The sequence below is a fragment of the Equus asinus genome, chromosome 6, assembly GCF_041296235.1.
Source record: "Equus asinus isolate D_3611 breed Donkey chromosome 6, EquAss-T2T_v2, whole genome shotgun sequence".
Classification (NCBI taxonomy): Eukaryota; Metazoa; Chordata; class Mammalia; order Perissodactyla; family Equidae; genus Equus; species Equus asinus.
Window position 1 is genome coordinate 62,045,345 of NC_091795.1, and position 24,734 is coordinate 62,070,078.

At 35.3% G+C, this 24,734-nt stretch overlaps 1 protein-coding gene across 6 annotated transcripts in view; it reads right to left on the reverse strand.

The window, feature by feature from the left end:
* Positions 1–24,734, reverse strand: part of FOXN2 (forkhead box N2) — a 57,139-nt gene that overhangs the window by 11,954 nt on the left and 20,451 nt on the right. For all 6 annotated transcript variants that reach the window (XM_044772383.2, XM_044772382.2, XM_014847942.3 and 3 more), the window contains exons 2-4: positions 15,324–15,874; positions 4,008–4,111; positions 1,143–1,207 (exon numbers count right to left, since the gene is read on the reverse strand). In XM_044772383.2, the coding sequence (XP_044628318.1) occupies positions 1,143–1,207; positions 4,008–4,111; positions 15,324–15,860 (706 nt within the window). In that variant the 5' untranslated portion in view covers positions 15,861–15,874. The remainder of the gene's footprint in view (positions 1–1,142; positions 1,208–4,007; positions 4,112–15,323; positions 15,875–24,734) is intronic.

The following is a 24,734-nucleotide window of genomic DNA, read 5'->3' on the forward strand; positions in this document are numbered from 1 at the left end:
ACCACATTCACCCATGCAGGTAACAGGAAAATGGATACTGGCCTTGCGTTAAGCCAGAACATTATATGAAGCAGACTCCTAATCCACTTAACTTCTTTGCAGAGTTCTCCTAAGCTTTTTCACACTCTTTCCCTCCCTTATTTTTACAGACACCATCACACTGCTTCCTAGGCTCGGGATGGTGTAGTTACAGCCAAAATAATTCTGATATACAGAAAGGCTTTTAGTCTGAGAATTTCTATTTTTAAAGGTTATAACAATGCCTCTAGGCTCCAAAGCAACAATGCTATACAATCTTATGTCAATCCATCACTAATCTATAATATTAACTATGAGTAGGGAAAAAACCACTAATTCAGAATTTTAATATACTTTAAAAAAGAAGTCTACAAAATTCTAAAAGTTAACTTATTGCCTTCTTAAAGCTCTTTACATTTAACCTATTAAAAAAAAATATTCTGAACTATATTCCAACCCAGGGGTCAGCAAACTTCTGTAAAGAGTCAGTAAGTAAATATTTTTGGCTTTGCGGGCCAAGAGGCAAAAACCAAGGACACAATACAGAGGTCTCTGTTTCAACTACTTATACTCTGCTGTTGTAGCAAATTTTCACGTATCTTGAAATATTTTTTTTAATTTTTTTCAACCACTTACAAATGTAAAACCATCTCTAAATTACAGGCATACAAAAACAGGTGGCAGGCCAGTATAGCCCATGGGCCATAGTTTGCCAACCTCTATTCTAGTCCAAGACACAAAAGATAACTCTCTACTGATGGCATTAATAAGAAATATTTTCCTATTTTCAAGGAAAACTATACAAAAAGGGAAACAAAACAAGGGATATACAGCAGTATACACAGTATGAGTCCAGTATGTGGAGAGAAAGTGTGTGTGTGTGTGTATGTGTGCATGCATGCAAACATATCTATTCATGTATAAGGCTTAAAAAGGACCAAAGCAATTACATCAAAATGTTAACAGTAGAATAAAGGGTAAGTTTTCGTTTCTCTTTTATAAATGTTTTTATTTTCCAAGTCTTCTACAATGAACATATAACACTTTTATAATTAAAAAAAGCATAAAAATTCCTGATATTTGACCTGAGATTTTATGATTTAAAATACTGATCTTACACTTACCTTTGAGGGTTCGCACCTGGTCCTGCTTGAGTACAGAGCTTAAGTAATGAGGTGATAAAGAGCCACTGAAAAATAAAGAGATAAGACAAATGTGGTTACAAAAATCTTTATTTCACTTTTTACAGAACTTAGTCACAAATACAACTAATTTGTACAATAAAAAACACAAACTATTTTTACCTTGTTTTCTTTGCTAATACTATTCAGTTTAGGAAGAGACTGCCAAAGCAGAAAGAGCATAAGATCCAAGATTAAATCACAACTATTTGGATGTTCTCAGGCAAAATAATTAATCTCTTAGTTTCTTCATCTGTAAAATAGGAATAATTAAACCTCCCACATAGGGTTGCTGTGATAATTAAATAAGAATAATGCATTTAAAATGCCTGGAACAATAGACAATACATAATAGTTAATTATTTGGTTTTTTAGTGGATGCTTAAGTTTGATATGATATTAATACAGGTGTTACCACATAAACGAAAGGCTTTATCAAAACAAACGTTTAAGAAGGACTGCAGGGTAATGATGCAAAACAGGTAAGTTCTTGATTTTATCAATAAATATCAAAATCAAATTAAATTTTTTATATTCATGAAAAAGACCAGCAGTTCGGTTGTTTTTAAATTTCAAAAATTAAAACATTTTTGGAATGAATTTCTTCTGTTCTATGGAATTTGTGATAGTATAAAAGAATCCGTTTTGCTAACTAAATTAAAAGTTTATTTCGTAGTCACAGCTTGACACACCCTATATCTCATTCTCTTCCTCAGACTTACCAACTACGACATGAAAGGGCTACACAAAGGCATGTCAGATGGAACTGCCATTTTGCCAAACAATGAAAAAGAGAAAATGTTTCTAAAAATATTAAGGTAATGTTTTAAAGTCAAAGATTATAACCTTTATGCTGTTGTTCTTTTTCTTGAGCAATATTAGCCCTGAGCTAATATTTGCTGCCAATCTTCCTCGTTTTTTTTTCTTTTTTTGGCTTGAGGAAGATTAGTCCTGAGCGAACATCTGTGCCAGACTTCCTCGACTTTTTATGTGGGACACCACCACAGCATGGCTGATGAGTGGTGTAGGTTCATGCCCAGGATCTGAACTCGCAAACCTGGGCCACCAAAGTGGAGCACACTCAACTTAACCACTGTGCCACAGGGGTGGCCCCGTATGCTGTTGTCGTTTTATCTACTTGTTTTTAAACCACAAAATCATCTTTTTATTTAACATCTAAACATACGATAAAGCTACAAAATATAAACATGAGAATGCAACACATCAAATGCACAGTAAAGCATATTTCTGATGGTATACAAAAGAGTGCCAATTCTCCCATTTAATCTTTAATAAAAAAAAGGGGGCTGGCTCAGTGGCCTAGTGGTTAAGTTCGTGCTCTCCACATCGGAGGCCTGGGGTTCGCTGGTTCGGATCCCTGGTGCCAGTCCATGCACTGCTTATCAAGCCATGCTGTGGCAGGCGTCCCACGTATAAAGCAGAGGAAGATGGGAATGGAGTTTAGCTCAGGGATAATCTTCCTCAAAAAAACAAAAAACCTTTCATTTAAAATTCCCTATAAAAATTTCCAGACAAAATAAATAAATAAATAAAATAGCATACCTAAATGAAACACATAAGCGATCATCAGTAGAATTTACCACTAGTTTCTAAATCATTATTTTTCTTAACTAGGACACCTCAGATGCACCAACATTAACTAATAAAAAAGATATCAACTCCCAAACAATTAGGATATAAACTCTGATAACTTCTTTTCTTGGTTTCATTTCCTAAGGGTAAACCACTGAGTAGTTCTTATTACCATGATCCTTCTAATCTACTAACATGGTAATAAATAAGATTAAAATCTCAATAAGTATATATATATTACTGACATTTCAACTTTAACCTTACTAATTTTTACTGTATTTCAGCTACAGCCACTCCCCTAAAAATTTCCAATACTACTTTAAGAAATTAAATACCATATAAAATGCTGATTATTGTCACAGCTGGGAGTTTATTACAACACTCTCTCTACTTTCGTTTATGTCTGAAATTTTCTATTATTTCATTAAAAAGCTTTTAAAATTTTTCAGAGAACAAATTAATCATTATAGACTACAATTAAAAGTATCTTGACAAAATCTGGCATTTTCAACTCGAATGCACATTATAGAATTCAAAGAAAGATTCTGAAGGCTTATTTAGGAAAGGGAAACAAAATCAGATTTAAGGAGGTTCTATCACATTCAGATTTGACTTAAAATGGGAAAGTTATAAGGTCAATAGGAGTCACTGAGTTTGAAAACAAAAGCCAAGGAAATATACTACAATTCAAATACAAAAAAACCCAAAACATTATTTTACTTGTCAAACATTTTAAAATGTGAGACTTGAACATAATTTTCAAATATTAAATGTGCTAAGAGAAAAAAACTTAAAAGAGATAAATATAAATATGTACATAAAAATGTTTCAACGACAAACTGTTAATCATCTTATTTAAAAAATTTTAAATTTCCCGCATCTTTAGATCAGCATTAGTACTGCAGACAATTAAAATGATTTAACCTTTTTGTACCTAAAATCATATTATAACTTTCTTTAGAATTTAGTTATAACATATTCAGTATTGATTACATTCTCCGGAATTTAAGTTCTCCCCTATCCAGTATCTTGTTTCTGAATGAATGACACAAGTTAGACTATAAGTAAAAAATGCCTTAGGTGAATATCTTATCTATAAATAACTCTCTATACAATAAAAAACCCCAAAAAACCCTACAACTTTGTTAAATTTCTCCATCTCATACAATGAAATCTTATAAATTACCACTGATACTTATATGGAAGATCCTGTACCTTTGTGGAGATGCAGGAGAAGCAAAAGGTTGCTTCTTCAGTGCCTGCATAAGGTTGGGTTTATATTCTGGATCAACACACCATAAGGAACCTTTTCCATTAACCTAGAATAAAACACACAAATTAATAACCTGGAAATTTAAGACATACACAATCAGTGTCTGAACATTTTTAATAAATGCGTGAAGGGAAAAAAGAAAACCCTATAGTACCTTTTGAGTACAAAGCAAAGGTTGAAGTAAGCTTGCTATGAATGTATTGTGTGATTAAAAGCCCTGGAGGCAGACTGTGTGGGTTCCCATCTCCAGCTCTGCCATTTACCTGCTGTGCAACCTTAGCAACATTAATTAACCTCTCTCTCTCTGGGACATCATTCCCTCATTTGTAAAGTAGGGATAATAACAGTACCTACCTCATAGGGTTGCTATGTGGATTAAATTATGCATAAAATACTCTGCATAGTGCCTGGCATATAGGGCCACAAGACTGCACAACCCCAGGACATGCCATCCACATCAGAGTCTGTGAGAATGGTACAAGCCAAAGCTGTAGAGTGAACAGCATGGAGGGCTGTCCAAGGTTGCCCTCCACATGCTAAGATGTCAACAAATGTTAGCTATTATTATTATTGTTATAGAAAAAAGCAAAAATTAAACAAACTTTCTATGCAGCATCATTTCCCCAGAAGTGATAAGCAATATGACATTAAGTGATGCATCAAAAAATAATTTTGGGAGGTGCCAGCCCAGTGGCATAGTGGTTAAGTTCGCCCGCTACACTTTGGCAGCCTGGGGTTCGCAGGTTCAGATCTCAGGTATGGACTTAGCACAGCTCATCAAGCCACACTGTGGCGGCATCCCACAGAACAATAGAGAAGACTGGTATAGACATTAGCTCCACCACAATCTTCCTCAAGCAAAAAGAGGAAGACTGGCAACAGATGTTACCTCAGGGCCAATCTTGCTCACAAAAAAAAGGAAAAAAAAATGCTATATTATTTTACCTCCCACCTTTTAAGAAGGCCACACTACACTTTAGCAGATTAAGGGATCTAAATAGGCCTGCTATAATGAAACCTGTTTTAGGTGGTTTTCCAAAGTTATCTGACACAGAACCTCCTCCTCCCAGGTAACATCCAGGAAGCTAGTGTTCTGTGGAACGCTTATGAGAAAGATTGACATAATTAATAAATTCTTGTAGAATATAGTTTTCAAATACATATTAACAACTAGAAGGACCCACAACTAAAATATACAACTATGTACTGGGGGGATTTGGGGAGAAAAAGCAAAAAAAAAAAAAAAAAAGAAGAAGAAGATAGGCAACAACAGTTGTTAGCTTAGGTGCCAATCTTTGGAGAAAAAAAAAAACAAAAACAAATACATATTAATGGAACAAACTACAACCATTGATTAGGCCATGAAGAAAAACAAATTCCCTTTTAAAGATCACAATTTTAGACTCCAGTAGAAAAAGAAACAAAATTTAACTATCTCAACAATAAAATTCTCTGCACCTTGAAAATTTATAAACACGCCTGGATTAAAAAGATATCCAAACTACAATTACAGATTGTCTAGTAAGTAAAGGGTATAAGAAACACAGTAATATCAAAACTAAGTGATGTAGCCAAAGCTCTATTTAAAGGCAAATTTATATCCTTGAACACTTTCACTCTTAAACAAAGATTGAAATAAGCTTTTATCACGTCTAGGGGGACAAAAGGAAAAAGAATTATATAATATTATACAATAGAAAATATTATATAAAATTATATAAAAATACAATTGGTAAACTAAAAATTAAGGAAAGAATGGAAGCGATCAATTCAAGAGAGTGTTCTAAAAAACCATCAATATGGTACACACACTAGTTGAGCTAGTCAAACAAAATAACTGCAGGACTTCAGGAGCTGTGATATCACCTCCTAACTCTTCCTTCAAGATAAATCTTTCCTGCTTCCTTAGCTGAACATCCCTACCTGCGTATCCTGAACAGAAGTCCGCCTACAAGCATATCCCTATAAATGTACCACATTCACACAGAGCCTACACACAGAACTCAACAGTCATGCAAGAAGGACGTCCACCTGCAATCTCATCCCACTTCCCCAGAGCTAGACACTACTTGTACAGTGTTTAAGAGTCCAAGCCTTGGCGCCAGACTGCCTACTCTAGAATCCCGGACCTGTGACTTAACAGCTGTGTAACTTCCAGAAAAACATCTATGTTCTTTGTGTATTAGCATGCCCAAAATATATCTATATATAAAATAGCACCTACTTCAAGAATTACTGCTCAGAACATTGCCAGACACATAAGCACTCAATAACGTTGGCTACTGCTACTATTGATATGTTTTATGTTCATTTTATTTGCAGTTTTAAAAAGGGTTCTCATCTCCTCCAGCCTAATAGCATGCAAATTTGTTTTTGTTTCTATTCTACTAATTATTGGCATTAAATTTTAATAAATATTTTTAACGATTTTTTTCTCTGCAAATGTTGAAAATTAAATATAAGGTATAATCTGACCCCTCTCCCACCATGTGATGTACAAAACTTCCTCAAGGGCCCAGCCCAGTGGCGCAGTGGTTAAGTTCTCACGTTCTGCTTTGGCGGCCCGGGGTTCACAGGTTCAGATCCCGGGTGCAGACATGGCACCACTTGGCAAGCCATGCTGTGGCAGGCGTCCCACATATAAATAGAGAAAGATGGGCATGGATGTTAGCTCAGGGCCAGTCTTCCTCAGCAAAAAGAGGAGGATTGGCAGCAGTTAGCTCAGGGCTAATCTTCCTCAAAAAAAACAAAACAAACAACTTCCTCAAAACCTCAGAACTAACTCACAAGATTGGTGAGATTCAAACTACTACTATTTTTTGTTTTTATATTATACCTTTTCTATTTCAAAAACCCTTTCTTAAAATTTGAATTACACTTTACAACTACATTAACAGTTACTTAGACAACAATAAAATCTACGTGTATTCTATTCCCCTGATCCTTTTTGCTTGTATAAAATCCTATACGATGTAAGCTATTATGATTGCTGGAAGATTTAATGTGATGCATTCCAGAGAGCTTCCACTTCCCAAATACTTTTTCAAGGTAATATTAGTCTATTACTGAGGCTCTTTTATCTCTGAATACCATGTCATAATTATTATAGTAGAATGGCATAATGTCAGAACACTCTTCCACAGGTTTAAAAACCAAAGTCCTAATCGTTGATTATTGATTGGCTATGTGATATTGAATAAATCATTTAATCTCTAAGAGTCAGCCTTCTCATTCATATTTTATCTGAAAAATAAAAAACGTAGGGCACTTCACTGAGTTGTGATGAGATTCAAATAAGGTAATTCAAATGTAAGTGACATAGAGTTGAAAAATATGTGAATACTAAGGGATTATTCTGAAATTGGCATATTGTAGGAGTTTATATGGTTTAATAAGAGTATATTCCTACTCCTTTACTTCTAAGAGATGAAGGAGTTTTAAACAAAAATCGACAATAAGAACAAAAATCAATTAATTCTGAATAAAAGACAAAAGTTAGGTAGTAAAGAACAAGAGATAAAGTAAATTTAGAAGGGAAAGAAGCTCTTGTCTGAGGAAAAATATGGTAATTGAGGGTAAGACAGTTTTTTTTTTTTTTTTTTGAGGAAGATCAGCACTGAGCTAACTACTGCCAATCCTCCTCATTTTGCTAAGGAAGGCTGGCCCTGAGCTACCATCCATGCCCATCTTCCTCTACTTTGTAAGTGGGACGCCTACCACAGCATGGCTTTTGCCAAGCGGTGCCATGTCCACACCTGGGATCCGAACCAGCGAACCCTGGGCCGCCGAGAAGTGGAACCGCTGCACCACCAGGCCGGCCCCCAAGACAGTTTTTAACACTCTAACAACTTAAATATATAAAAAAAGGAAAACCATGGGTGTCATATCACACTGTAATATAGAAAGAAACATACCATACTATCAGGTGAAACTTTTTTCTGGCCTTCAGCAGCAAGATATCACATCAACTATATTAAAAAAGCATTTGAAATTTTGATGTTTTTTCAAAGGACATCAAGTTTTACAACAAATGTATTTTTGGATTAAGTGATGAAACTTCTTAAATTAGACATATTTTCAGTTATTTGGCACAAATGATAAATGTGTTTCAATGAAAGGGAAATAAAACTTTAAATGTTAGCACCCACAACAGCCTTTGCCCCAAAACCACTTTAGTTTCATAGAGAAAAGATACGCACGAATTATTTTTCGCATATTGACTAAGACAATTATTTTAATAATTCTAGCCACATTCTATCTGGTTATTCCTGAGATTACACTCCTAGAAATTGTTCAGTTCAAGTCTACTTTTCAAATTCTATTGTGAGATAACTGCAAATTGTTTTGATCATAGAATTGCTATTTCCTTGAAATAGCAAATTGGAAGAACTGGTACTGAAAACTTGCAGTTCAGGGCAGTGAAGTATCTTGAGTAAGGTCTCCAAATAACAGTCTGGTTTATGTTACCATGGCAGCACTTCCTTTCACTGGGTCTGTTCACGAACTATCAGTAACAAGAGATAAAGCTATGTATTTGTTAATCTAGGTTTTAGAGTCTACAGCAAAAAGGAACTTATTTTTAATTAACTCTCACTTAAAAACTTTGGCTTTTTTTTTTTTTTTTACTGTGTTTAGATGACAACACAAATAACAAAGAGTTTTAGAAGTCAAGAATGGTTTTAAACTAAATTTGCCTATAACAAGATAAACCTTTTGTGCAATGGAAACAGGAAGTGTGCATTCTCTCATTTACTATTTTTGCATTTTGGAACTCTAAAGCTTCTGGACTTATTTGATAGAGAATTACTGAAGGTTTTGAAGAAATGAGAAATGTACTAAGAAATAAATGTTGAAAAGATCTATCTTAATGGAAGTTGTAAAGAACAGACTGGGAGAAGAAGCAATGTTCTCTATTCCTGAAATGTTTTTACGTACTTGCCCTGTACATTTTAATAGTTTCCTCCTTGACTACTTTTTCAGTGGTTTTAAAAACCACTGAATCAAAAGGTATTAACTAATTAAAAAGGGAATTCATAACTCTTACTTATAGTGTGAACTTGATAGTGGGTAGCATCACCTCTTTGCCTGGAATTCAGCTATTGAAGCAAGTCATCACTATGCAAATGTACAGACTAAAATTGTACTAAACCAGGCAAAACTTCTAATTTCATGTTTCCCAGCTAAAATCTCACAGTTATGTCTTAGTTTGTCTTTATAAAAATTTTAAAAAGTAAATGTAAGACTTTGATGTTAATGTTTAAAACATAAAAACAAACCAAAACAAACAATAAAACACCATATTTAACTTTTGTAATTTTAAAATCCTGAGGCAGATAAATACCAAGGCAAGATTTTAGACCCGTCTTCTGAGAGCAGTAACTACGGTATGGACGATAGAGGAGAATCTAATCAGCAGCTACACCAGCTGGCTGCATATCATTACCACTTTGTAGTTTGACCTGAACCTTGCCATCTTGCCTTCTTTTTGAGATTATCATCACTAGATAACAGCTATTCATCAGAAAAGTGTTGTCAAATTCAATTCCAACGTCTAATGGAAGTAAGTATAACTTACCTGCCTTCTGCAGATTGGAAGAGAAATACTATCATTTTGAGGCACTGATTCAAGAAGTATTTTATATTTAAAATATATTTAAAAAAAAGTATACTTAAAAAAAAATCCACCAGCATTCCCTTTCCTACTTAAATGTATCGCTTTCTGTCCAAATTTCAGACTTTTAAGCAAAATGGTCTATTGATTTTTGTGAAAACCATCACCTACCAGTTCCTTCCTTCCCACCCTGACTTGTGGTGATTCTATATTTATCCTTATATTATTATATCTTAAGATGACTCCTTTCTTTTTATCACACTCTCCTTGTACTCTTAGACTGTATGCTTTCCTGTTCATAAGGAATATTTTTCCTTAATTTCTTTCTCTAAGCACTCAAAAATGCTCAGGTTAATGATATAAATAATGCACACATTTAAAATTATGGACAAGAACAAGTCTCTTTTGATCACTACCACAAATTGTATCACACTGGACATACTGTTCTAAAATTTTTATTACAAACAATACCACCGTGAATATTCTTATATACATCTCCTTGCATGTAAGTATGAACGTTACTCTAGGGGAGAAATCAGAATTGGATTCACCAGATCAAAGGACATGCATATTTCTAACTACTGCCAAAATGCCCTCAAGAATGGTCAGACTAATTTACACTCCTATCAGTGGTGTGAAACTACTAATACTGATTTAATTTCCCACGTCCTCATCTAATTTGATATTATCAAACATTTAAAATTTTTACATTTTAATGGGTAAAAACTAGTGTTTTGGTCCTTTAGTTTGTATGTCCCTGTTTACTAGTGAGGACGATCATCTTTGCAAATGTTTATTGGCCATATGTATTTCCTTGTCTGTGAACTACCTATTCATATTCTTGTCCATTTTTCTATTAGGTTTTCTTTGTCTTATTGAATTATATGAGTTCCTTACATATAGTGGTGTGCTAATTATAAACATCTATCAACTTCACAGTTAATGACATAATAGTGATAGCGTGAACTGGCCAGGATGGAAATATTTACACCTTGGAAATCTGCAAAAGCTACATCCTCAGCCCCATCCCCCCCAATTGTTAAATAGTTACCAGCACACCACTGCTTATATATTTTGAATCTTGATCTTTTGGCTGCTACTTGTCTCAGTCACTTCTTCTTAGCCAATCATTTTCAAGTTTTCTGCAACATTTGACACTGTTGCTCATTCACACTTAAACTTACCCTCCTTAGCTTCCATTATACCATACGTTTCCTAAGAATCTTCTACTGAAAATCAATGCTGATAACTTCCAAACTTAGAGCTTTAATCCAAAAATATCACCACTATTTCTGTACCATATTTCTGAATATCTAGTAGACAGTTCCCCTTTTATGTACCACTGTGAGTATAAACACAATAGGTCTAAAATTAGAAAAGAATTAAGTGATACATTTAAAAAATGAAAGCTAATGATGCCCTTTAGAAAAGATATATCCAAAACTTCCAATACTTTCAGTTATCTAAAGGAAAGTTTGACTGGGGCTGGGGGAATCTACTACTAAGACGGCTCACTCACACTCTATTGGCAGGCAGCCTCATTTCCCAGCCATATGGGCATCTCCATAGGGCTGCTTAAGTGTCCTTATGATACGGTAGCTGGCTTCTCATAAAGCTAGTTACCCAAGAGCCCAAGATAGAAGCCATAATGTCTTTTATGACCTAGCCTCAAAAGGCATGCTCCACCATTTCCACAATATCCTCTTGGTTACACAAGTCAGCCCTACTCAGTATTGGAGGGGACACTACCAGGGCATGAATACTGGAAGGTGGGGCTCATTTGGGGACCATTTTGGAGGGTAGTTATGACAGAGACTGATCCTTTGAAATGACTGAGGCTTTTTTAAGGCCTAGCACATAACTTGTCTTCGTAAATATTCCATGTGTAGTAGAGAATGTGTTTACTAGCAATCTGTTACATACCAAAAGATAACTAATACAACCTCCTTTAAAATGAGCTAGCAGATGATGATGTGTCCTAACGTCTGGCTACTCAGGGTATGTCTGTGGACTAGCAACATCAGGATCACCTGGGAGCCTGCTAGAAATGAAAGCTTCAGTCTCCATTCTAGATTTGCTGAATCAGAATCTGCATTTTAACAAGATACCCAGATGATGAATATGTACATTCAAGTTTGAGCACCACTGTCCTAGAAAATCCTTCAGTCACCTGAAAATATAATTACTTGCTCTTTTTTTCTTTTACTTTCTTTTTTCTTCCCAAATTCCCCCAGTACACAGTTGTATATTTTAGTTGTGGGTCCTTCTAGTTGTGGTATGTGGGATGCCGCCTCAACATGGCCTGATGAGTGGTGCCATACCGCCCAGGATCTGAACAGGTGAAACCCCGGGCCACCGAAGCAGAGCATGCAAACCCAACCATTCGGCCGTGGGACCAGCCCCTAATTACTTGCTCTTTTAACTTTTATTCCAAATAAGAATAGGAGAGTTCTGCTACCACTTGGGGTATGGAAAGCCATAACAGAATATCACTCCCAGCCTTGCAAGAAAAAAACCTACAAAATCATAATTTTTTATAAGCCCATCTGAGAGCTAAGGCTGCAAGGCAAGTGAAAGAACTAAATTCTAAAGTATGACAGGTCCCTGTGAGGAGAGATGGAACATATGAACTGTTTTACCTTTGGCAGAGCCAAGAAGAAGTGGCAGGCATAAAAGAAGGTAAGGAAACACTACTCAAATTTCACCAAATGCTTAAAAGCCACGTGTGAGCAAGCAAGATAATTCAGCATCCCTGGCATTCCCAGACAGGTGAAGAGTCTGCATTTACTAGCTAGCATTTGTCCATGGGTCTCCATCTGGTGCTTCAGAGGAAGATTGTAGGCAGTGAAGGAGACCTAAGAGAGATATCCTTGGAGATGGAGACAGATGTGCAGAAACCACCAATATCCGAGGCTGGAGCAAGGATATCAGGTGAAGTCCATCCATGCTCCGGGCCCTGAATGAGAATAAGGTGAGATCAGGTGCCGTTATAGGACAGGCATGAAACCTGCTTACAGTACCCTGGACAAAACTCCAATATGAAGCAAAAGCTGTCTACCACTGAGAGACAGGCAAAAAATCCAGTCCCAAGCAAAGAATGGCTGTTGCTGGGAGAGAAGTACAAAATCCAGCTATCCTCACACTTCACAGACACTAGGCAATGTGCCATGGGTCATTAGGAGAAGGGCAGGAAATCTGCTCGCGCCCAGATCCTCCAATGATACAAAGCAGAGATCTGCTGCCACTGGGAAAGGAAATGGTCACTCATTTGTACCCAGGATCTCCCACTTACACTAGGCAGAGTTTACCTACCATGATGGCAATGAGCAGGTAATTGGCCTGAGCTCTGGAACAGCACTGTCCAACAGGACTTTCCATAATGACAGTTATATCCTATATCCGTGCTGTCCAATATGCCAATTACTAGCCACATGTAGATAATTGGCTAGTGATAAGTGCAGCTCTAGACTCCACTCTGAGTAGATGGGAGGGACTGTCAATTCCTGGAGGAGGCAAGGAAAGTCCCACTCTTGAGCCACAGGTAATCTAGAGCCTGCTTAAGACTAAAACTGGAGCAGAAGAACTGAGATACCCACCCTGCCCATACCCAGAGCCTTGTACCAAGTAGTAAGCTCTAGCAATCTATTGCTCTGGGAGGGGCAAGAGCACAGGGAGAACTATTAAATGACTCTCCCATCCCCAAATGTGTCACAAGCTGAAAGATGAAGGTGAAGCAGAAATGCTGATAAAAAATCATCCAATGCTCCAGGCCTCACACTAAGAACAAAGTATCGGCAATCCATTTGAAGACTTCCGTACACTGGAGGTAACTATGACAACCACAAACTGTGAACCCAGCTCAATTATTAATTACATTGACCAATACCTGTTCACACTAACAACCTGACAGAAGTAGAGGCATATCCATTTCTGGGTAGAAATAATATTTACCTCTTACCATTCTTTTACAATGTCTGACATTTAATCCAAACTTATGAAACATGCAAAAATAGAAGATAAAATAGTCAACAAAACCAGACCCAGGGATAGACGAGAGGCTGAAATTACCAGACATTATGACTATGATTAATATCTTTTTGAATCTAGTTGGAAATATTAGCAGAGAGACGGAGACTATGCTTAAAAAGGAAAATGAAAATGCTAGAAATGAAAAATATGAAGAAGTCCTTTATCAAGATTATCAGCAGAACAAACATAATAGAGGAAAGAGTGAACCTGTAGAAAGATCAACAGAAATTATCCAAACCGAAACAAAGAGAGAAAAGAGTAGGAAGAGGGGCAGAGCAAACAAGAAGTGAGACAAAAGCAAATGGTCTAACATATTTTTATTTAGTCTCAGAGTAGGAAGTGAGCCACAAAAAATATCAGAAGAGATAATGAGCAAAAATTTTCTAAATTTAATGGACGACAACAAACCACAGATCCAATAACTTCTGAAAAACCAAAGCAGGATAAAAATAAAGAAAAACACACCTAGGTACATCATAGTCAAACTGCTGAAAAGTAGTGATAAGGAGAAAAATCTTCAAGAGAGTTAAAAAAAACCATTATAAACAGAGGAACAAAGATAAGAATGGCAGCACACTTCTCATCAGAAACTAGGCAAGCCAGAAGACAAGAAAGTAACATCTTTAAAAGTACTTAAAGAAAATACCTGTCAACTAAGCACTGTATACCTATCCTCCACAAAAAGGTTAAAAAAAATTTTTCAGTGCTAGCAGATTGGAACCATAAGAAATGTTAAATACACTTCTCCAGGAAAAAGGAATTCATCCAGATAGAGTAGGATTAGTCAACTTTTTCTGTAAAAGGCCAGATAATAAGTAGAATGGTATAATCTCATTTGAAGGTAGACTGATAAATTAAAGATATATACTGAAAACTGTACAGCAATCACTAAAAAAAAAAAGAAAAGAAAAATTGCTAATAAGCCAATAGTAGAAATGAAACTGAATCATAAAAATATACTCAATCCAGAGCCAACCTCAGTGGCCTAGTGGTTAAAAGTTCAGCGCAATCCACTTCAGTGGCCCGGTTCAATTCTCAGGTGTGGACCTACACCACTCATCTGTCAATGGCCACACTGTGGTGGTGGCTCACATACCAAAAAAAAAAAAAAAAAGAGGAAGATTGGCAACAGATGTTAGCTCAAGGTAAATCTTCCTCAGCAAAAAAATAAAATAAAAAAGACTCAATCCATAAAAAGGCAGGAAAAAGAAAAAGAACTGATAGAGCAAACAGAAAACAAATAGCATGATGATAGATTTAAACCCAAACATATCAATGAATGTAAATGGTCTACATTCCAATTATAGGGCAGAGACTGTCACCCTGAACAAGAACATATTGATAGAGTGACAGGAACGCCATAGAAAGTAAGAAAAACTGGAACATTAAAAACCTAATTTATGTAGCTATTGTAGACTGAACATAATTCTGCTAGGTTTATAGCAATATTTAAGAAATTTAAAAACATCTCCAATGAAAGCAGATGATGAACATAATTAAGCTCAAGCTGAAATAATCTGACTTATCTTTTGTCTTCCTTTGATTTCCTCATATTTTAAAATCTGCATGTTAATTCTCTCCCACCTCCCCAAATACAGCAATTTTCATAAACACTGACCTTGCCATGGCTTCTTTCCACTTTCTGAAAACATTTATTCAGGGACAGATTATGTCGAACAGAATTCTTCCAGCCTGTTGGTGCAGTAGCAAAATATGGGAAGCGGTCCAGAATCCAGTTATAAATTTCTTTGACAGGCAAACATTTATTTGGAGAGTGTTCAATAGCCATATAAATGAGAAGACTAAAGGAGTATGGGGGCTTTGAAGTTGCTGATTTTTTTTCTGGGTTCTGATAGCAAGATGGTCCTAAGGATGGCACATCATCTCCCTCTATGTCATACAATGGAGTAACACTGGGAAGACCCTCACTTCCGAAGCTGAAGTTTGTTAGAAGATTAGTACTTTCATGAAGCCAGTTCAAGTTTGTGAGTTCATCATCCGCTGACTCACTGTCCACTAGAGTGGCCTTTGGCCTGGCAGCATCAACAGCTTCAGGCAAGCTTCCCATTTTGTAAATCTGGCTTAATCCTGCAACCTTTTCAGCTCCTGGGATTTCAGCTCTTTTTTCTGGAGTCATTCCAATTACTGGACCCATTTACTCTTATAGTTCTGCAACAAAGGAAACAATTATCAATCAATGTAATACTTAAGATTTTTAAGCTCATAGACAGAGAAAACACATATTACCCCCAAATCAGAGAAATTCTGCAATTATTCTACATAATACTTAAGACCAATATTTGTATAACAAAGACACTAAAGGTTACAATACAAGGAACAGAACTTATTTCATATTATTTGAAATGGCTGTAAATAAAATGTAACATTATAGCACCACATGTATGGGTGATATTAATAAAATTAAATAATGTATTTTGAATATTTATTAAAGTCGCTAGCCCACAGTAACCACCTAATAAGTAATGGCTATTATTACTAAAAATGAACCGACTATTTCTTTGAATTACAAGAGTATAATCTACGCATCTTAAGGATCTATGACTTTACTATAACAGCCATACATATGGCTCAATACAAAAAGTAAGCAGGGGTCAGCCAGTGGCTGAGTGGTTAAGTGCACATGCTCTGCTTTGGCGGCCCAGGGTTTCAGTGGTTTGGATCCTGGGTGTGGACATAGTACCGCTCCATCAGGCCACGTTGAGGTGACGTCCCATATGCCACAACTAGAAGGACCCACAACTAAAATGTACAACTACATAATGGGGGGATTTGGGGAGAAAAAGGAAAAAGAAAAAGAAGATTGGCAACAGTTGTTAGCTCAAGTGCCAATCTTTAAAAAAAAAAAAAAAAGTAAGCAAACTTAAAATATTGCTTAAACAAAAATTCCAAATAACTCTTTCTTCAAATCTGAAATATTTACTATAAAGGGATAAACAATATCTGATTTTTTATAGAATATCATACTAAAAACATTTCTTATTTGCTAAAATTCATTACCAGCAAAATTATATTTACTGGAAATTTCTTTCTTTTGTAAATTCCCGTATTTTTAACTCTGCATTCTATATTATCTCATCAAGTACTGACATTGAAAGGCTGACTTTCTCTTAGTAAAGTGTGAAAAATCACTGTATTTTCAAGGAGAGGAAAAAAAGCTGTTCCTAAACTCTCCCTTTTTATTTCCATTTTTCTCAAATGACTTTTGTTTTCCTTCTGAAACACACTTCAATTCACAAAACTTGACGTGGGAGAATAACTGACCAAAGAGAAAAGTGATAGAACTAATTCATTTTCAATAGTTCATAAAGGTACATTGTTTCTGAATTCAGTGAAAAACCTTCTGTGTCTTCTGTTATCCTATTCAATCTACTTATGCTTATATAACTGAATAAGAGAAGTACCTCCAGAGTTTTATTTTACTTAGAAGATAGCTGGCAAATTACTCAAAGAATTATGAAAACCGGTCAATTTTAGATGTAGCACAGTCTATCTGGATTCTGGTAGCTATTAGTAGATGTAGTCTCTGAACACTCAATTATCAATAGCATCAGCTAATACTTTTAAGGCCAGTCATTGTGCTATGTCTCAATTAACCATCAATTAAACCCTAGAAAGTAGGCATTAGTATTAACCCAATTTTATAGATGAGGAAAATGACTCCAGAGAGGTTAAGCATCCTGTTTGAGGTTGCTTGGCTAGTAACTGAAAACACCAGAATTTAAACCCAGGCAGACTGACTTCAGAACCAAAATTCTAACCACTATATCATCCTGCTAACAGTGTATACACATCATCCATGAGCACCAATGATCTGATTCTACCCATTTTAAATCTTATCACTGTTCTCTCCACATCTAGTTCCTATCTCTCTCATGTACACCTGTATCTATAACTTGACACACCAAGACAATGTAAAAAGTGAAAGATCAAACTATAACAAATTTGGTTTTTATTTCAATTATAAAAAATCACACATACATAAACATTCGCACATATGTGCACATAATATACTTCAGAGATGATTCTGTCCTATGTAACAGACCAAATTATTCATTTTACCACCAAAGTCTCTCTAACCATAGGGAATTTTTAAAAATGTAATGGATGAGGGGCTGGCCCCGTGGCCGAGTGGTTAAGTCTGTGTGCTCCGCTGCAGGCGGCCCAGTGTTTCGTTGGTTCGAATCCTGGGCACGGACATGGCACTGCTCATCAAACCACGCTGAGGCAGCATCCCACATGCTACAACTAGAAGGACCCACAACGAAGAATATACAACTATGTACTGGGGGGCTTTGGGGAGAAAAAGGAAAAAATAAAATAAAAAAAAATGTAATGGATGAGAATCATTCAAGAAAGTGCTGCTTGCTTTGAAAAAAAAAAGAATACTCAGTGTTAAAAGAAGGGAATGACTAATTTCTAATGGTTCACTTTTGTCTTTCCTCCCTTATCTCCATTTATCTTCTATTACATATAGAAATTAGAAAGTACCAAATAGCAGTGGCCAATATTTACTGAGATGTTACTATATTACAGGCACTATGCTACCAGCTTTAAAATGCATCAACTCTACTTACTCTGCACCACTAGTTAGTTCTACATACGGTCCTTTCTTCCAGCCTGTGAATTCCACAACGGTAAAAGTCTTTTACTTTTGTATTCCTAATGAATCTTAGTATGTTGGGCATAAGTAGGCACTCAAATCCTAATTATTTCAAACTGAAATGAACTTATAATGAACATATACATCTACTATGTACCAAGCGCTGTGCTACCTGCCTAAGAGTTACTTTATTTTAGAAACAAATTGTTAATGCTAGGAAACATCCTCAGTGGTAACAATCAGAAAACTGAAATTCACTGTTATGAATAAGGAAATGGAAGTGAAGCAAGCCATTCGCCTGAGGTTTTAAAGCTAACAAAAAGTAGAGCAAAAATTATAAACCAGGCTGAGCTCAATAATCAAGTTTTTTGTCCATTAGAGTACACTCAACCTCTTAAGGAACTTATATTTTTAGCAATATTACTTAAAACAGATATGAGAATATATTGATGACAGATACTCTCATCAGAAACTGATTCAGATAGTTGCAAATATACGTTATTCCTCTGAATAACAAGTTTAGAATAAAATCCCATTACTTTAAGATGTAAAGCAATACACCTTAGTAAATATGCCAAAGATTACACTAAGTGTACAGCCAAGCAAAGTTAAAAAATCAAGTACTGACAATGAAAGTCTCACATTCTCTTAGTAAGGTTTGAACTGTCACTGTATTTTCAAGGAGAGAAAAGAGCTGTTTCTAAACCATCCTGTTAGAATACTTTAGAACACCATCCACTTAGAACACTAAGTCTACCAAAACAAACAGGCAAATGATCTTTCCCACAAATAAGTATATAAATAGAAAATAAATATATTAGAAAATATTCAACTTCACTGATGATCAAAGAAATGCAAAGCACAGTGCTGGGCATGTAGTAAGGCCAAATATTAGCAATAAAAATATCTATTTTTGCCTAGTTTAGCAATGGTTTAAAAAAAATACATAACATACAATTTTAGGCAAAGACCTAGGGCCATTTTGGAAAGGTAACACAATATGCAGCAAGAATCATTAAAAATGTCATATTCTAGGGCCAGCTCTGGTGCCCTTCTGGTTAAGTTCAGTGTGCTCCCCTTCAGGGACCTGGGTTCAGTTCCTGGGTGCAGACCTACACCGCTCTGTTAGCTGCCATGCTGTGCTGGCAGACCACACACTAAAAAATAGAGGAAGATTGGCACGTATGTTAGCTCATATTCTTTGACCCAATAATTCCACTTATGAGTCACTTCAATGAAATGATCTCATAAGGGAAAAAGATTCTCTCTCTCTCTCCCCTCTCTTTTTTTTTATAATTTTTTTTTTTTAAAGATTTTATTTTTTCCTTTTTCTCCCCAAAGCCCCCCGGTACATAGTTGTATATTCTTCGTTGTGGGTTCTTCTAGTTGTGGCATGTGGGACGCTGCCTCAGCGTGGTTTGATGAGCAGTGCCATGTCCGCGTCCAGGATTCGAACTAACGAAACACTGGGTCGCCTGCAGCGGAGCGTGCGAACTTAACCACTGGGCCACGGGGCCAGCCCCCTCTCTCCCCTCTCTTTTACACACACACACACAGATGTTCATCCAAGAATTATGAAAGATAATAGAAAACTATAAACAACATATATATTTTATTTTAGAGAGATAGTTAAGTAAACTAAAGCACATCTATTCGATCTAATATTCAGCAGTCATTAAAAATGACTGTCTTGAAGATTGCAAACTAAACAAAAAAGCTAATTAGAAACTGAGGAAAAGTAAAAACTATACAAAAAGCTAACAGTTTATATTAGTAACTTGGTAATTTTTTTCTTTGTTCTATTTTCCAGTTTTTCTTTAATATGTTTATTATTTTTATAGTTTAAAATTAAAACAATATACTCAATGGGGAAAAAGTTGTGCTAGATTATTTTTAGTTGTAGTATTTCCATTTCAAAAAAATCAAATCACAAAAAGGTCACGGACTTATCAAAGGGCTGATGTCAAAAACAGAAACCATCTCTTATATTCTTAGTACAGCCTATTCTGTTACCAAGCTTTTCTATAACACAAATGAGCTCACTGGTAAATAGGGGAAAGATTTTAGTACAATGTGAAAATCACTTTGGTTTGTACGTGATTTTCCCCAGCCTATGTTTTTATACTACTAACAAGAGCTGAATCCAAAATAGGCTAACAGTGTAAAGAAGCAAGCTATTGAAAATATAGTACTGTACACAATTCTCATTCAACCCATCTTCTTCCTTCCTCTTAGCACAGTTTGGACACATGCATTCTCCTGAAAGTGCTTAATGAGCTCTTCTCTCCAAATCTTAATGCATTTTACTCTGGCCTCCGTAACCCTGTAGCTTCAACCCTTCCTTGCACACCCTGCCATCAGGCTACCTTTGTTTTTTGTTTTAAATCCTAAATTGATTGCAGTATTTCTTTATTTGTAACAAATTTAATATATCTTTCAAAATATTCTAGTATTCTTATCAAGATTTACTGCTAGTGTTCTGGTTACAAAGCTTCACAGGTTTGGGGTGACTTGACCCATCAGCTGGGTGCAATATTTTAGGGTTTTCAGAAAAGTATATGTAATACTACAACAGAAAGGTCTGTATACTTTACACCAAAATCAAGAAAACTTTTAGTTTTATTTATCTAGAAAATTCTAGTTTTACAAGAAACTACTTCTTAAAATGAACTGAAACCCTTCTGTAGCAGATCATTAATAACGTGAATGGAAGTTTGCTTCATAAAGCAAAACAAGTAAAGAAATAAGAGGAAATCTGGTTTAGTGATGTAACATTTCCTTTTACTAATCTTTTAAGAACAATACTTCAACAAACCACATATAATTGTTACACATAATAAATGTCACTCTAAATCAGCATTTAAGGGCAAGAGAATATGATGTGGGATTTGAAAAATGTACTCTAATTTCTTAGGAGTGTTAACTAGCACAAGCCAAGTAATGAACACATCCACTAATAAACCACGTTCTAAAACCAAGACATTGCTACAAAATCAGGTAAATGTATAAAACAATTTAGCAAAGTATATATTTGTGTTAAGACTCCAAATCTTCTATATTTCAGGAAAGATCAGAATTTTTTTCTGACAAGAAGAATTTTAAAAGTGGACAGTTCAAATAAACCCAGTACAATAATCACTCTGGAACCCCTGTCTAGAGCTTCACTGTGGATTGGCCATGCAGTGTCTTGAGAAGAGGGCTCAGGATTAAAACGTACCATTTTTTCACAGCTGTGCAGCTCGTGCATCTGTTAAAGGTGTCTAACAGAGATCTGCATATTACACTCAATTTTACAGTGATATTCTACTCTATGACGAGAAAAATAAAATTCTATACTGGAATTCTTAGACCATTTTCCAAAAGGTTAGAGGAGAGCACTTTTGCTTAGGTTGGTAATTAACACTGGTCTGAGAGGAAATGCTTGACAGAGACTGGATAAGAGAAGGGAAACTAAGGCACAGAATTTTCAGTATTGTCTAAAACATAAGATGCTGGATTACAGACCAGTAGAGGTATTACACTGACAGCTTTTTTTTTGCCCAAAATAACTAAGAAACCTCTTAAAAACAAAATGTTGGTTATGACTGCACAGATTTTTTTACTTATTTTGTCTGTTTTTAACTAAGCAAACAAAAAAAATTTTTCTTTATAGTTTTACCATGTTAGGATCCCTAAACATTCTATTTAGCCCTCCATGTTTTTTAAACAACATATTAAATTGAATTGTACTCAAACTTATTTTTTCCCCATCAAATTCATTAACACTATTGCAGCAGTAATTCATTCATTTCTACAGATGACTAGTATTCTATTTTATGAATATACCACAATTTATTATACTCTTAAGGACATTCCTTTGTTTATGTTTGGGGCTACTACAAGTAGTATTGTTATGGACATTCTTGTTCACATCTCCTGGAACACAACTGCCAAGAATTTTTCTGGGGTATACAGCTAAAAGCAGAATATATGTGAAAGAGCAGAATTATTGGATCACAGAGTATTCTTCTCTTCAACTCTAATTGCTAATGATAAATTGCTACCAGGAATGCATGTGTATTCTGTTTGCTCCACATACTCATCAAATATTTTTCTTGCCAATCTCATGACTATGAAATTGTATCTCCTTGCAATTGAATTATCCTGTCCCAGATTAGTAATGGGGTTGAATATCTTTTCATATATATAAGAAAACTAACTTGCAAATAAATATTTAGGTTTCCTCTTCTATTGTCTATTGAAGTCATTTGTATTGTTTGGATACTAATCTTTTTATGTGATACAAATATCTTTCCATAGTAGGTGGCTTATCTTTTTAGCCTTTCTTAATTGCCTATTAATGAAAAAATTCTTAACTTTCATATGGTTGAATTTATTAACCCTCTCCTTTATGGTTACTGTAGTTTGTTTCTCATTTAAGAATTCCTTCCCTACATCAAATTCATAAAGGTTTTATTCCCTATTGTCTTCTAAAAGTTTTACAGACTTTACCTTTCACATCTAAGTCTTCAATTAACCAAAAATCTATGTATTTTTAATCCAATTTCATTTTCTATATATGAATACATATGTACATATATATGTATTCATATATATATGAATATACATGAATTCCAGCATGATTTATGAAAAATTTCATTCTCCCTGTTGGGAGAACCAATCTGCCATTGGCCCCGAGCATCCCTGCACATTCTCGCAGGGTATGCCAAGAATGAAAGGACTTTACATGTGCCATTTCTCAGAGTTATGTATGCCAAAAGCAAAGCTACGGAATGACCTAACCTCTTCTTCCAGACAAAAGGCAGTCCAAGCTCAGGGCCGACCCTGTGGCCGAGTGATTAAAGTTCTGCGAGCTCCTCCTGGGTGGCCCGGGTTAGCAGGTTCAGATCCCAGGTGTGGACCTACTCCACTCAGTGGCCATGCTGTGGAAGCATCCCATATACCAAGAGAGGAGGATTGGCATAGATATTAGCTCAGGAATAATCTTCCTCAAGCAAAGAAACAAGAAAGCTGGCAACGGATGTTAGCTCAGGGTGAATCTTTCTCACCAAAAACAACAAAAAAATGCAGTCCAAGCCTCACTAACATTTCTTCTTTCATTCATGAGTTATTTAGAAGAATGTTTCTTAATTTCCATGTGATTTTTTTCTTATTGATTTTCATCTTAAATGAAGTGGCCTATAGAATGCTACTCCTTTGAAATTTGTTGAAACTTGTTTGAAGGTCCAGTATGTCGTCAATTTTCATGATTCGGTTGATGTTTCCACAGCGATTAGATGAAAACATGCCCATTGTACCAAGCTTGTTAATTATACTGTTTAAATTTTCTATATTCCTACCAATTTTTTTCTCTTTGGTCTACTTTATCAAATACTGGGGAAGATACATTAAAATCTCCCCACTATACTGGTGAAATTTGTCAATTTTTCCCAGTAGTTCTGTTATTTTTTGTTTTGTGGTTATGGCTATTAGTTGCATACAAATTTAAAACCTATATATTCCTGGAAAAATGAAACATTTACCATTACACATCAATTCTTTTTATCTCTAGTAATTCTACTTGTCTTAAAGTCTATTTCAAATGATATGCCAGTTTTCTTTCCATTAATATTTGCCTGGTCTATCTTTTTCATTATTTTACTTTCAACATCCTTTCCTTTTGTTTCCCTGTAGTCCCTGTTCTAAATCCCATATATAGCTGAACATTTTAAAATATAAGGCATAGATATACTTGAATCTACTTCTATCACTTTATTTGGTGTTCTGCTCTTTGTTTCCTTCTTTTCTTGCCTTCTCTGGGATTGTATTCTTCTGGTTCCATTTTTTAGCATCTACTAGCTTGGAAGTTATATATTTATTTCTATTACTAAAGCGTTACCTGAAAAGTTTTACCCTGCATACTTATCAAAATCCAAAGTTACCTTTAGCTTCTCCTGAGTATTAAAAAGATCTTTCAAATACTAGCTCTAATCACCTCCTCCTGGTTTATAAAATAACTGGTATTTAGTAAATAACTAAAATAACTGGTACTTTAGTTCTTTTTTTCCCTGACCCCACAACACACTCTTCTTAATGTTTATATAGTTAATTTCTATTAATTTACCCATATACCTACCACTCTCTTTGATCACCATTCCTTCTTGAATCTTAAGACTCCCTATGAGCTTTTGCCTTCTACTTAAAAAATAGTCCGCTAGTGGATGTTCAGATTTTATTTCTCCGAGCATGTCTTTATTTTACCCTTGTTCTTGAAAGATATTTTTGCTACTTATAGAATTCTAGGTTGAACTAGAATAGGTTATAGTTGTTAAGATTTATTTTCACTGAGTACATCATTTCATGGTCTTCTATCTCCATGACTCCTTTTGAACCCTGATATTACTTTGAAAGTGTTCTCCATTTTCTCCT